We start from the raw sequence: 14,455 nt of genomic DNA, 5'->3' as shown, positions 1-14,455 counted from the left end.
TTCAAAATCATGATGAGCTACAGTGTGTAATTTAGGAACTCGTACTTATATTAGCACTTGTCATTTAAAAATGATTTTCTTCCAGGAGATGGCCCTAATAGCATCTGTGAAATAATTTCAAGTCTCCTGTGACACTAAGAAATAAGCTTTTACTGTGTGTACCAATGACTGAGAAAAATTTTGGGACTCACCATCGGTTTTTTTTTTTTCAATGTTTATTTTTGAGAGAGAGACAGAGCGTGAACAGGGGAGGAGCAGAGAGAGAGAGGGAGTCACAGAATCTGAAACAGGCTCCAGGCTCGGAGCTGTCGGCACAGAGCCCGACGCGAGGCTCGAACTCAAGAACTCTGAGATCATGACCTGAGCTGTCGTCGGACGCTTAACCGACTGAGCCACCCAGATGCCCCAGGGCTCACCATCACTTTAAAAAAAAAAAAAAAATCTTTTTTTAGTGTCTATTTATTTATTTTGAGAGAGTGAGTGTGTGAGTGGAGGAGGGCCAGAGAAAGACACAGAATCTGAAACAGGCTCTATCTAGCCTCTGAGCTGTCAGCACAGAGCCTAACGCGGGGCTGAAACCCACGAACCGCGAAGTCATGACCTGAGCCGAAGTTGGATGCTCAACCGACTGAGCCACCCAGGCGCCCCTCACCATCCCTCGTTAAAGTAAACCTGCAGATTTGTGTCTGTGTCAGCCTATGACCAGCTAACATTTGCTTGGAGTGGATGGATTGCATCCTCCGGTCTAGAATGATTGCTTCCCTCTGTCCACAGGTAGTTACTGAGCGGCTGCGGTTTCTGGTCATAGATCCAGTGCCTGACCTGACTCTGGGCTACTTTGGCATTGGAGTAAAATATGCTAAGTCAAAATTCGAAGAAAGTTAAAAAGTTATAAAAGTAAGCAGTTTCAATAGTTTTAATCAGATGTGCTACCTGGTTTCATTTCTCTGATTTTTGTGGAGCTGAGGTGTATGTGCAGGAAGGGTGTTAGTTAGCAATAGTAAAATCGCTTTGTGAGCTGGTACAAAGCGTACGGTGATAGGCCTTCGTGGTTCACGGGAGAAGGCAAGACTGCTTTACAGCTTTTGTCATCTGACCTGCCCGTGTTGGCTTCCAGGGCACCCCCGCTGAGCGTGTCCGGTGAGTCCAGGAAGAGCTGTACTGTTGGCATGGCCACGGTCATCCTCACCTTGCTCTCGTCAGCTTGGTTCCCGCTGGACCTCGCAGCGCACCAGGATGCACTGGTGCTGGCCGGAAACCTGCTCGCAGGTAGTGGCTCGGAGGTGGAGCAGGGGCTTGCTTCGGGTCCAGAGCTGTAGGTTTCTTTTTGAGGGATGGGGTGGTGCGCACGCGAAGGAGAATATCGTGAGGCCGTCGCCAGGATGGCTCCAGCCCTTCGTCAGAGGTCCCGACGTCAGCGGCACGCGTGGATGTGAGCTATAGGCATCTGTTCTGGGCCGACTGTTTTAAGGGAGCCCTTTTCCTGCCCAGCCCCTCAGCCACAGGTAAACCTGTTCCTAATTTCATTTTAGTGGGCACCATGTGCCAGGCACAGTCCCAGGCACCACGGCTGTAAGAAGGGCGGTGTGTGGGCTCCGTTCACAAGTCACGTGTGGATTCAGCGGGTGACGCATGTAAACTAAGTACAGTGGCTGCCCAGAGTGGCCATCATCGCTCTCTTTAAACACCAGGCGGAGGGCGTCGCCTATTTGAAGGCATAGAGACACAAAAAAATATGTGACATGTGAGGACTGCAAGCAGTTTGGGATGTTAGGTGAGATGAGGACTGACAGGGAGGATGTAAGGAAGGAAGGCCACTGAACTTGACAGGTGGGCTGCCTCGCTAAGTGCTCCTTAAGTATGACGTCCTATTTGCTGTGCGACGTCATGGCAGAGCCTCATGGAGGGGCTGGCAGTGGGGCTGGTGCATTTGCACGGTCCGGTCCCTCAGCGGCTTCAGTGTGGCTTGGAGGAGAAGGTAGGGAAACCCGCTTAGGAGGCTCACGTCGTAGTCGAGGTGAGAGAGTCTGAACGGGATAAATGGTGGTGGGCTGGCTGGAAGAGGATGCAGGGGGCAGGATCAGCAGGCCTCGGCCCCCGGTTCGATTGGGGTTGAAAAGATCCGGGGCGCCTGGGGTGATTGGCACGTCCTGACTGGGCGTACGTACTGTGGTGATGTTAGGAGGGTCCACCGGCTGGAGATGTCCAGCAGAGTCAGAGTGGATGGGTCTAAATGACTTGCCTACTCATTCCTTTCCCCCACGTTGTGCCGCATCACAGCCAGTGCCCCCAGATCTCTGAGAAGTTCGTGGACCTCTGAGGAAGAGGCCAACCCAGCAGCCGCCAAGCAGGAAGAGGTCTGGCCGGCTCTGGGTGACCGGACCCTGGTGCCCATGGTGGAGCAGCTCTTCTCCCACCTGCTGAAGGTGATTAATATCTGCGCACACGTGCTGGACGATGTGGCTCCTGGACCGGCAATAAAGGTAACTTTGGACTCGGCCGCCGTTTAGCACAGGGTGACGTCGTGGGTGTCAGACATGCCTTCGTGACTCATCTGTCCCTTCCTTACTCTTTTTTACTTTAAATGAACAAAACCGCTCATATGGTGACATTGGATTTAACGCCATAATATGTCAACCAATTTATAGCTCTTTTGGTACCGTCATCGGTTACTGTCGTCTCTGAGGGGAAAGCTATCTTTATTCTTGGCTTTCAGCATTAGCCAAGAAAGCTCATAAGGAAGTTGCTGGCTTATTAGGTAACTAACTCATCTGCTGTCTCCTGGAATGTTGGCAGATCGCTCTTCTGTGAAGTGTAGTTCTATCAAATCAGCTTCCCAAGTGGTAAATTGCACAGTGAATAAGGTAGATGAGCTCACTTATAATTATATCCGATTATTCGCACACTCCTGTGTCCTCTATCTCAGGTTGCTTCCATCTTGAAAAAACTCCTCTAACTTCACATTCTGCTTCGACTGCCGCTTGGTCTCCTCATCAGTACGAACCTTTCTGAAGAGTGCCGTCTCCCCACTTAACACCTTAGGGCTTCCTGTGGCTGCAGCCATCGATTCCCCAAACTTCAGGGGGTCGGCTTTCGGCCACCACTCTCCATGGCAACTCTCCCTGCCAAGATTGGTCCTTGGGTCTCGTGGGTACCTCTCGGGTCCTGTCTTCTCCTGTGTATCACTCGGTACCGCCACGCAGGTCCTGAAACAGTCATTCCTGCTGGTCTCCGGGTTTTGTCTCTTGTTTTTCTCCAACCAGTCTGCTCGCCGGGCCCTCTCCTGGTTTCACCTCTCTGCCCACCACTGATGATCTCCAGGCTCTGTCCTAGGTTGGCCTCTCTTGATATTTCCTGGGCCACTTCTGTCCAGTACAACTCTCTGTAATGGTGGGAACATTGATGTCTAGGCCAGCCATGACAGTAGCCACCAACCAACCACACGTGGCGACTGATCACTTGAAAAGTGGCTAGCGCAACTGAGGAACTGAACTTCTAATTTTGTTTGTCATTAAATGGCCACGTGTAGATAATGGCTCCTTTACGGGACGGGGCAGCTCAAGGTGGTCAGTCCTGCTCTTACCGTTGGTATTTGAACGTCAGAGACCCCAGGTGTGTCTTTGGGGTGTCAGTCCAGGGACGCGCCATGCATCTCCTTGGATGGCTCGCAGACCTCAGGTGTGCTCTGGATCTGAGCTGCTGAGCCTCGCCCCTGCCCGTGCCCGCCGTGCTCCCCTCACTTTGTGCTTTGTCAGCTGCAAACGTGGTGGTCATCATAGCTCCTTGTTTCATCAAGTCCTGTGTTTTCCCTACTGAATATCTTACAAAAACCCGTATACGTGTGCACACATGCACGTACATGTACACACACACACAAATGCACACATACCCGTATAGGTGCACACGTACATACACACTTCTCTGTGTGTTCACTGCCACTATTCTGGTGCAAACTGGTGACCTGATGGAGTACTGCTATAGCCTCTTTTCTTCTTTTTCTTCTTTTTCTTCTCGTTGAGACCACATGTTAATGAATACACCCTGCAACTCCAGCATAATTCGTATGCCATACAATCCTTCTGCTTACAGTGTAGGATTTGGGTTGTTTTAGTACGCCCAGAGCCACTGGGCCATCACCACCACCAGTGTAGAGTCCAGAAAGGAACACGATACATACCTTTAGCTCTCACCCCCAACCTCTCGTGCCCCCCCCCAGCTCCAGGCAGCCACCACCTACTTGCTGTTTCTGTGGACCTGCCCGCGGCGGACACGTCATGGGAAGGGACTGTGTGGTCCATGTCTCGTCGGTCTGCGCTCCTGATGGCAGCTTTTGCCACACTCCGTCCGCTTCCCTGACGTTGTGGGGAGAGAAGCAGAGCTGAGGCCCAGTGCCCACTATGTGTCTCCTGCAGTTCTGTCTCTGTCCAGTGGACCCCTAGCTCTGCTGCTCGTTAGCCTTGACGTTGAATACGTTCCTTCACCTCTGAGCTCGTTTTCATCATTTGAAAATGGGTTCAGAACGTTGCTTCGTACCCTTTTTCCTGTCCTGGCTCCCACAGAGTGCGCTGGTTGCCACTGGAGGTGATGGGTGGGCCCCGCCTGACCCCATTCACGGTCCACCTGTGAAGAAGTTCTGGGTCAATCCCCGCCACGTGTGGGTTAGTGTAGCTGGTACACGTACCGCGTGTGAGCTCCGTAAATGAGGATTCCGAGAAAAACCAGATTGCCTGGGTTGCTTGCTCTGCTCTGGGAATGGGAAACCACATCTGCGAGTTTCAGTTTGCGTGCTGGTTCTACTTCCTTCACAGACTCTGGTTTTTGTTGCAGGCAGCCCTGCCGTCCCTAACGAACCCTCCTTCTCTAAGTCCGATCCGCCGGAAGGGAAAGGAGAAAGAGCCGGGAGAGCAGGCCTCTGCGCCCTTGAGCCCCAAGAAAGGCAGCGAAGCCAGTCCAGGTATGAAGCGTTAGCGGGCAGGGGACATGGTGTGTGTCATCCAAAGCCAGGACTGTGCTTATGTTCGTGCCAAAGCTAATGTGACAACTTGGCATTTTTTGGAAGTAAACTACATGGCAGTGGAGCCGGAGGAAGAGTTTCCTCAGGGTTCAGATGTGGAATATCATAAATATCCCTGACTGTGTCCAGACCATGTTCTGGTCTTGAGTGCCTCTTAGGGTCACTTGCCAGTGTGTGGCCACAGAGGTCTGCGGGCATCGGGCCCCTAGCAAGGAGCCCTGCCTGCTGTCCTCCCCGTCCCACTTCTCCCTGCAGAAGAGAGTGGAAGAGACCCGAGTTTGAGTCGGGGAGGCGGTGTAGACGGCTGGGAGCAGAGCTAGCGGATGAAATACTTGGTTCTGACATGCGAGGCCCTCTCCAGTTGGAAGTGGCAGGTTTACATTTGGGCGCACTGCAGTAGGGTTCAGTCATGTGAGTGAACGGGACCCAAAAGCTCAGATCGCGGAGCAGCTTCTAGACCCGGGACGGTCTCAGGACAGAAGGGGCCATGGTTTCGGTGGAACCTTGCGGTTTCCACCGACCAGGCAGCCGCTGTGGGCTGGGGAGCCAGGGCGACCCGTCCTGTCCCGCTCCCATCAAACCTGTCCGCACACTGCCTCACGGTGCCTGCACAGTTGTGGTCTCCTAGTCGATTTGCTTACAGAGTGTTTACGGGAAGGCTTTTTAAAAGCTGCTCTTTTCTAGGGATTCACTATAGGACGCAGGAGGATTTGCCAGCTTTAAAAGCTTCAGAACTTTACAAATGTAAAGTTACCAGTATGTCGCCGATACTCTTTCTGGTGGATTAAATCAACTAAGGGCTCCAAGTTGAAGATCTTTAAAACTCGAGTAGTATAGTTTCCATATAGTGCTTGGCATTTTAATATTTCATGTCCATTTCATGACAATATGTATGCTCTTTACAGCGTTTAAGCACGTTGGTTGCTTCCAGGGCCCGTGACCTGCACCGGCCAGGGCTCAGCGCCCTTGTGCGCTGGGAGCCTCAGGGAGCCTCAGGCTCCTGGCAGTTGTGTGATTGGCCGGAGGTCACTGAACTAGTCGTTCCTCTGATTTGCAAACTGGCAGCGAGACCGTAACAACAGACAGTAGCCTTACACTGCTGTTTTCCTTTTGGTCTTGTTTTATTTTCTGGGGACTGCCTGGATTCTACTTATGTTTATCAGTCAATTTTTTGTTACTTCTAGTTAATCAAAAAGAGGAAGAATTTGAATTTTATTCTACTAGAATACCTTTAAAAGCCATTATTGCTAGTAACTTCTTTTAAACGTGGCAAGTGTTTACTTTTGATCTAAAAGTTTATTTTGTGTGGTGTGTCTTACAGCCTCTCGACAATCCGACGCCTCAGGGCCTGTTACAGCAAATAAGTCCTCATCACTGGGGAGTTTCTACCACCTTCCTTCATACCTCAAATTGCACGATGTCCTGAAAGCTACTCACGCTAACTATAAGGTACTGACCGCTCCTTTTGTAAAAAATATGCACGTGCTCATTTCTAATAGATCGTGGATGTGTTTGTTAAGAGTCGCAGCTTGTGTGTGTACATACACATACGTACAAGATAGCGTGGGGTGTGCTCTGTGACGGTTTTTTCAAGTTTTGTCTTCAGCTTTGTTTATGGTAGCTTTCATCATATCCAAACGTAAGGTTTCTGCTGGAGTCGCGGTCTCTCTGTGGGTTACCGGGGCTGTGTCTGCGCCTCCCAAGGCCACCCCCCACCTTCAGAGATTTTCTGGCAAGACTCTGGGACTGGCGTGTAGTCGTTCTCACAGCTGGGACTTCTACCACAGCGTGGAGTCTGCAGGGATCCGTGCACAGGCTTCCCGTGTTCTCTCTGTCCATTGAGGGCCACAGAGCAGCTTTGTCCCCCGAGCAGCGGAGGCTTCCTCTGCCTGGCACGAACTGAAACCTCAGCCTCGCAGAGGCAGGTGTGCGACGTAAAACGTGGGATTCCTTCCCAGAGTCCAGGCTCAGGGAACCAGCCCTATCAGGGAAGGTTTTCTATCAGCGTGGGGGACCTTCGACTGGTCAAGTGCGTGGACACCACCGAGGGCCCACCTTACAGACCGGTTTCTGTCTGTTCTGTTAACTCTTCTGCACGGGTATGTTTCGTACCTCAGGCCTTCTCACACTGAGATGGTTAAGGAAAAATCTACCACGATTTCTCATAGGGCTTTTCATTGGTTAGCTGCCTGCCCAGTTTCCCTGGCACTGTCTCCCAAATAATCCAGTTTTCATGCACTGACTGATCTGAAATATGACCTTTATCAGATACTAAATTCTCATAGTTCTGTATTTCTACTGTTTTGTTACATCCATCTGTCTATCTGCTCATCTTTTAGAAGCACGCGTGCTGATTGTGTAGCTGCTCGGTATATTTTTTGAGGTGGTCAGTCCCCCCCATTCTCCTTCAGAATTTTTTCTGGATGTTCTTTTCTTACTCATTTTTGCATGTGAACACTAGAATAAACTAATCTAGTTCTAAAGAATCCTGAGAGTATTTCCATTGGGATCATGTTAATTTATAGATTAATTTGGGGAGAACTGGTATCTTAGATGTTAAGTCCACCTGTCCGGAGTGTGGGATGCTTTTTTGTTTATTGAAAACTTCTTGTATATGCCTCAGATGTACCTGAAATTTAAAGAATTTGAAAAAGAATTTTTGAAGATTACTTCACACAGATGTTGCACATTTCTTGATAAGTGTGTCCCCAGATGGTCATTATCTTTTGTTATTGATACAGATATTTCTCAGGGTTTTTGTTTGTCTGTTTGTTTGTTTGTTTGTTTGAAAATGATTTATGAACTTTACCTGGCTTTTTTTCTGAAGGATATCAATACCTTTCAAAGATCAGAGTATTTGACCACATTTTACAGAAGATTCAGAGGCTCTTTTTAGCCAGTGTTTCTCATGTCAACCACCCACATAGCAGAGGGCACGTGGGAAATACCGCACAGAGGTGTTTCTTTTCTGCCTGTTCTCGACTCCTGTCCTGAGTCCTGGGGCCCTCTTGATGATCCCAGTGCCGGCTCCTTCTTTATCATTTCCCCTCCAGGACATCCTGGGCTCCACGCTGTACCCCGTGCATTGTGGCCCCCGGTGTCCCGGATGCCTGCCTGGATCAGTGTGTTTGGAGTGCCTGGCACATGTGACATCCGTCACACTGCCCCTCCACCTCCTTCATTACTTCTCTATTCCCTCTGTTCTGGCTGTACTCCCACCCTGGCCCTCGTTGTCCGCCCCCCTCAGAGCCCCGTGGCCCTGCTTCTCACCTGCGACCTCTGTTCTTTGTCAAGATAGGCCTTCCCAGCGCATGCCCCTCGCCCCCTCGTTCTGTCGTGCCTGCTGGAGGTGAGCCCCTACCCTCCTGTCCCTGTGGGATGTGGCCCCATGAAGTCACCTGTCCCTGTGTCCGCACTCGCCCTTCCTCTGCCTGCTGGAAACCACCTCACGGTGACACAAGAGCATCAAGGTTTTCATCTTCTGTGTGCGTCTCCCCTACCGTCCTGCCCCTCGGCCCAGGAAGTGCTTCCTCTGTCATCACGGCTGGCTGGGTTTGATTTCACGGAGCAGACTCCATTCTCTGTTGTAGCGCTTTGCGTGGTTTTTGCCAGTTTTTATTTTTATAGTTGATCCCTCCCCTTCGCCCTTCATATCCTTGGACCTGGCTCATTCTCAGCCTGTTAAATAGGGGAGTTGCTGCATCACTTAATTCAGCTGGGCCCTTTCGAATTATAATTTAATCCTTCTTAAGATGAATTTAATATTTTGCTAGAGCCAGACCGAAGGGCGGTTTCTGGATTTGATCATGATTCCCGGGGGATACGAACATACGTGGAACACAACGTGTATTTTATAGGTTTTGACATGGTGCTTATCAGATACTGGTTGAAATGGACACTAAATTTTTTTTTCTTGTAATAGAAGGTCAGAAATTGTTTCTTTCAGCAGCATCACTATAAGCTGGAAGATGCCCTTTGAAAGGTTACAGTTTTATGCGGTTCCTTTCCAGGGCGTTTTCCCAGCACTGAAAGCAAATGAACAAACAGAAACCCCCCAGATCGCGGGTGTTAGAGCAGCCCAGCCGGACACTCTCACCGCGTGGACAGCACGTGTCTTTGTTGCAGGTGACGGAACAGGACAGTGCCAGTGACCCTGTGTTCTTTCCCTCTGCTTCCCAAGGTTACCTTGGACCTTCAGAACAGTGCTGAAAAGTTTGGGGGCTTTCTGCGTTCTGCCTTGGATGTGCTCTCTCAGATCCTAGAATTGGCAACCCTGCAGGACATCGGGAAGGTTGGTGTTTCGTTTCTTCCCCTCGAGCTGTAGCTGGGGAATCTGGGTGCGTTCGGAAGGCGGGAGCAGCTTGGGGAGAAGCTTCCGCGGCCCCCGGCTGCTGCGTCATGGCTCCTGCCTCTGATTCTTGTGTCAGCCTCACGTTGGGGGTGTCCCACTTCCGTCCCGTTTTCAGGGTTTTTCTGTATGTTAGCCTCGACCCAGTTCATTCTAGAATATTGGTGTTTGTTTTTTTTTTTAAATATGAAATTTATCGTCAAATTGGTTTCCATACAACACCCAGTGTTGGTGGGTTTAAACCGTGGTGGCAGTCCCTTTGCTTTCTTATCTGCCCTTTGCAAGCAGGAAGGGCGAAAACGGACGTGAAGGCTGCGTGGCTGGCTCCTCTGGTGCCGTGGGACAGCAGAGCTGTGGCTAAAACTCCTGGGCTTTGGCTCCAAGTCCGGTATCCCCTCCCCCTCGTCCTACAAGGGGGCGCTCAGACACAGGGACAGATTTTGAGGACGCGTGAGGTGAACGCCCATCTCGTGTGTCCGCATCCCGGGCCTGTAGGTCACATTTCACTGCGGTCGCTTTCCCGGGTGTGTCCCCTGCCGGCTCCCGGGTGCCCTGGTTCTCACGCGTTTCGGAGTCGGTCACAGGGAGCTCCCCCTTCAAACGCGTGTCCTAAACATGAGGCGCGCTCAGGAAGTTCATGTGTTTTTGTCTTTTTCTTGACGTGTGGAAGTTACCTAGTTTTTGTCATCACAGTATGTGCATTGTCTTGTCTCCAGGTGCTTCTTGGGCTCTTTCCCAGGTCTGTGTATAGTGTGTGCACTTGTTTTGATGGCTGGATACTGTCCTGTTCTTACTGGTGCTCGGTTATTGTCCCCTCTGAGTGAAACTTGGCAGAGTTTTTTTTCACTGCTGCCACCTTCTCGGTGAGACCAGCGGGCCGTCCCGCCCAGGGCGCGGTACGCTCTCCCCGTGTGGCCCTGTCAGCGTGGCGATCTGTTGCTTTTCTTCTCTCAGGCCATCAGGTCCTTAGGGCCTGTGGGCTGTGTGTGGATAATGCATTGCAGCAAGATAGGGAATATGATGCATTTTAAATTTGAATGTTCGATACGCTGAAATGAAAACCATCTAACTGGGATTTTTAAAATAATAAAATTTTCCTATTGAAGGGAATTAAGATGACTTTGCGGTTTATTGTTTTTGTAGATTTTCATCTTTGGGGGGTGTGGTTCCTTTTTTCTTTTTACCTTTTTATTTTGACTGCCACACACATACAGCAGTAGTCGTTTTTCAGTTGCGGTCAGTGAATTGATCGAAGGTTACATTTATCCTGATATGTGAAGGTAAAGAATTAACAAGTCACAATCTAATGAAGGTTGACGTTACGTGATCTGTGTATTCCTGAGAATGGGAATATAGTTTTATATATATACGTGTGTGTGTGTGTGTGTATACACATACATATACATATATACATATACATAAAGATATATTTTAAAATGTGTGTAGTGGGGCGCCTGGGTGGCTCAGTCGGTTGAGCGGCCAACTTTGGCTCAGGTCACGATCTTGCGGTCCGTGAGTTCGAGCCCCATGTTGGGCTCTGTGCTGACAGCCTGGAGCCTGTTTCGGATTCTGTGTCTCCCTCTCTCTGCCCCTCCCCCGTTCATGCTCTGTCTCTCTCTGTCTCAAAAATAAACGTTAAAAAAAAAAAATGTTAAAAAAAAAATGTGTGTAGTAACTTCCATTTCTGAAGATCCTTGTATGTGGGACAGGATGGCCTCTCGCCCTCTCACCTTGGTCCTTATGGATAAAGATGGTTTTGTGCCCCTCGGCTTCCGTGTTGTTCTGCGTTTATCTGTTGTGCTGTTGGGTGGGAGAGGCCCGCTTTAGCTCCGGCCTTGGCTTTCCCCAGGCCCCCTGGTCTGTCCTTTGGGAGCCTCTCCTCCCTAACTGCTGAGTCTTCGTTCTGGGTCTTTTCGAGGGGAGTAGAAACCCCCCAGGGTTTCTTTTGCGCTCGGCCACTGGCCGTTTGCCAGAAGTCTCCTTGGCCGACGGCTGTGCGGGCGAGGCTGGGCCCCCGCCCCCCGCCCCCGCCAGACCCACGCTGCCACTCGCCATCCTGCTGCTGCGGCTGAGGCGGCAGGCGCCTCCACCTGCAGGCAGCGGTGCCGCTGGGTACGCGCGCCGGACACGCGCTCTGGCGCCGGGGGCCCGAGCCTCACGGACTGGACTGCTTGGGGGGTGTGACCTGCACGGCGTAGGAGCGGGTTTTCCTCCCGTTGCCGTGAGCTTCTCTGGTTACAGCAGGTGAAGGCGGAGAGAGATTTGAGAGTAAAGAGTAGAGTTGGTCTCTTTTGTTTTTCTGAGTTCCAACGCGGGGGATGAAAAGTCATAATTGTACGTTCTTGACAAATTGTAGTCTTATCTTTCTTCTCGTCTAGACCTTGTTTATTCCACACCCAACTTTTAAGTAATTGGGATGTACTCTGGAGTGCGACTTGTCTGTGTGTTGGCGATTTCTCTGGCCGCTGTTCCATACACACTTTTCCACGCGTCTCCTTACTGCCGCCCGTATTGTAGTTATGTCTCCTCTGGCCTCTCTGGAGACTTCACTGGTCTTAAGTGGTTTGGCTTTTATGTGCCTCGGTGTAACTTTCCTTACATTTCTTGTGCTTGGGTTTGTTGAATTTAGACCTCTGGCTTCATAGTTTTCTTAAAGTTTGGGAAGATTGGGGCCATTATTTCTTCAAATATCTTTTTCTGGTCCCGGCTTCTCTCCTAAGGGGACTTGAATTACCTGCGTATTTGGATGCATGAGGTTGTCCCTTATGCGACGCACAGATGCTCCTTTTAGGTTATTGTTTTCTGTCTGCATTGCATTTTGTGTGGCTCTCACTGCTGTATCTTCAAGCTTTCTGGTCTCTTCTTCTGCAGTGTCTAGTCTGACTCTTAATCCCACCTAGTGCATGTTTCCACTAACGTTGTTTTTATCTCTTAAGGTCTGATTTTGGTCTTTTTAAAAAATCTCTTATATTCCTACTAAAGTTTTTGAGCGCAGAGAATACAGTCATAAGGGCTTTTAACGTCCTTCTCTGCTAATTCTAAAATCTTGGCCATTCTGGGTCATTTTTGATTGATTATACTCCTCACTGTGCATTGTGTGTTCCTGCCTCTTTGCCTGCCTGGTAACCTTGATCAGATGCCAGGCATTGTGAAATGTTATTGGATGCTAGACGTTTTTGTACTCCTGTAAATCTTCGTGAGCTTTATTGTGAGATAGAATTAAATTGTGTGGGAACAGCTTACGTGTGGGTGTTGCATTTGTGTTGTTAGGTGGCCTGGAGCAGTGCTCGGTCCGGGGCTAATTGTTCCCACCACGGAGGCACGGCCTTCCTGAGCGCTCTACCTGGTGCTCCGTGAGTTATTGTTCTCCCGGGCTGGGGGCGACAGTAACTGTCCCTAGCCCTCTGCGGGTGCCAAGCACTGCCCCGTAACCCTTTCTGGTGATTGTCCCCTGGCCCCGGGGACTGGGCCAGAGTTCTGTCTGGGCAGCTGTCCCGTTGAGTCCCCACTACTTCAGCTTCCCAGACTCATAGCTCCTCCTGACTGGGAGTCCCTGGGCTGCTCTGTGCCCCCCCTCCCTTGTGCCTCGACCTGGGAGCTCTCACAGGGCGGTGGGCCAGTGCGGTGTGGGGCTCTCCTCTCTTGTCCCCGTCTCTCGGGGTCACTGTCCTTCAGCGCCTGCTGTTTGGCATCTTGTCGCTGCAATTTCACACAGTGTCCGGTGTTTCTTTTGCTTGTTTGGGTGGAAGGTGTAAATGGGCCTCTCGCCTCGTTTTGCCAGAAGGGGAAACCTGTCTGTATTGCCCCGCATGTTGGTGTCCACACCGCGAGGTCCCCTGTTGCTCCGTGTGCTGACGGCACCACGGCACGTGTCCTCACCAGCGTTCAGGGCTTGGTGCGGTTTCTGGTGCCACCGAGCCCTCCGTGTGTGTTTGTTGGGAGACAGGGTCCTTTGCCAGAGAGACCCTGATCTGGAAGGCTCTAGTTGTAATTCTCTGTGTTCACATTTACCGGATACCAGCTATGGGCTGGCAAAACCAAAAAGCAACACGTAACAAACTCACCCCGTAGGATGCAAACTTGAATGCTTAGAGTCTCATTTGAGTAAGTCAGAATATTGAAAATGTATACACGGGCCCCTAGTATTTGAAACCAACAGAAGTCTGTTGCTCTTCGGCACGGAGAATTGTGGCGAACAAGCGAGGCGAGAGGCCTCTTCTGTCTGGTCGGTGTCAACGGCAGCCCTGCTGAAGGAAGCGGTGGCTGGCGACCAGACAGGCGCCCGGGCGCCGTGCCGCTGACGCCGAGCGCCTGCTCTGGCGGCGTCCTGAGAGTTCGTGTCTTCGTCCTTCTCGGTGCCCCAAGAGGACACGGGGTGCCTCGCATCTTATTCTCGACGCGGTGAAAGTAGTTTGTGCGGGCGGTCGTTTTTGTGGATTGCCGTAGACGCTGTGGGACCCAGGGTAGTAAATCCCACAGGGTGCCCGTGTGCTCCGTGCAGCTGGACGTCCGTGGGGCTTGCGGCTCCTGCACACTCTGAACTCCTTCCCTGACCACAGGGCTGGGGGCAGAGTGGCCAGTAGATAGCTGGCGAGCGTCTCCGAGCAGGCGAGTGAGCGAGCGAGGGAGTGGCGGTGGCGCCTGCAGGAGAGGCTGGAGGGAGCGGCTCAGGTTTGTCGTGCTTCCTGCCGAGCTCCGTTCACACTGGCGGATCGCCAGCTTCCTCTGGGTCAACTGTGGCTCGCCACCATGGGAGGCCGCCCGGGAGTCACCGACTTGCGTGTGTTCCTGCTTCTTCTTCCCACAGTGTGTCGAGGAGATCCTAGGCTACCTGAAATCCTGTTTCAGTCGAGAACCGATGATGGCAACTGTTTGTGTTCAGCAGGTAAAAATGTCATTTCCTGGGCTCATCTTCTAAGCCCCACGCCCTGGGCACCGGGACAGGATGCCGCTCGTCCTTTAGAAGGCGGTGCCGGTGGCACGGCCGGCAGCCCCACGGGTCACGTGTTGGCCCGCCCCGATATCGGGCACAGGGCTCCTCGTCCCGCCCCTCTGGGTCTGGCCCCTGCAGCCGGACTCTGGCTACACGCTGC

At 51.4% G+C, this 14,455-nt stretch overlaps 1 protein-coding gene across 1 annotated transcript in view; it reads left to right on the top strand.

Moving 5' to 3' along the window:
* HTT (huntingtin) overlaps positions 1-14,455 on the top strand; it is a 149,154-nt gene that overhangs the window by 61,476 nt on the left and 73,223 nt on the right. The window contains exons 25-30 of the mRNA XM_042985075.1: positions 1,118-1,269; positions 2,281-2,483; positions 4,828-4,954; positions 6,336-6,463; positions 9,195-9,305; positions 14,170-14,247. Coding sequence (XP_042841009.1) covers positions 1,118-1,269; positions 2,281-2,483; positions 4,828-4,954; positions 6,336-6,463; positions 9,195-9,305; positions 14,170-14,247 — 799 coding nt within the window. The remainder of the gene's footprint in view (positions 1-1,117; positions 1,270-2,280; positions 2,484-4,827; positions 4,955-6,335; positions 6,464-9,194; positions 9,306-14,169; positions 14,248-14,455) is intronic.

The sequence above is a fragment of the Panthera tigris genome, chromosome B1, assembly GCF_018350195.1.
Source record: "Panthera tigris isolate Pti1 chromosome B1, P.tigris_Pti1_mat1.1, whole genome shotgun sequence".
In the NCBI taxonomy this organism is placed as follows: Eukaryota; Metazoa; Chordata; class Mammalia; order Carnivora; family Felidae; genus Panthera; species Panthera tigris.
The sequence above is the reverse complement of the archived record's forward strand: the minus strand, read 5'-3'. Positions and strand labels throughout refer to the sequence as shown.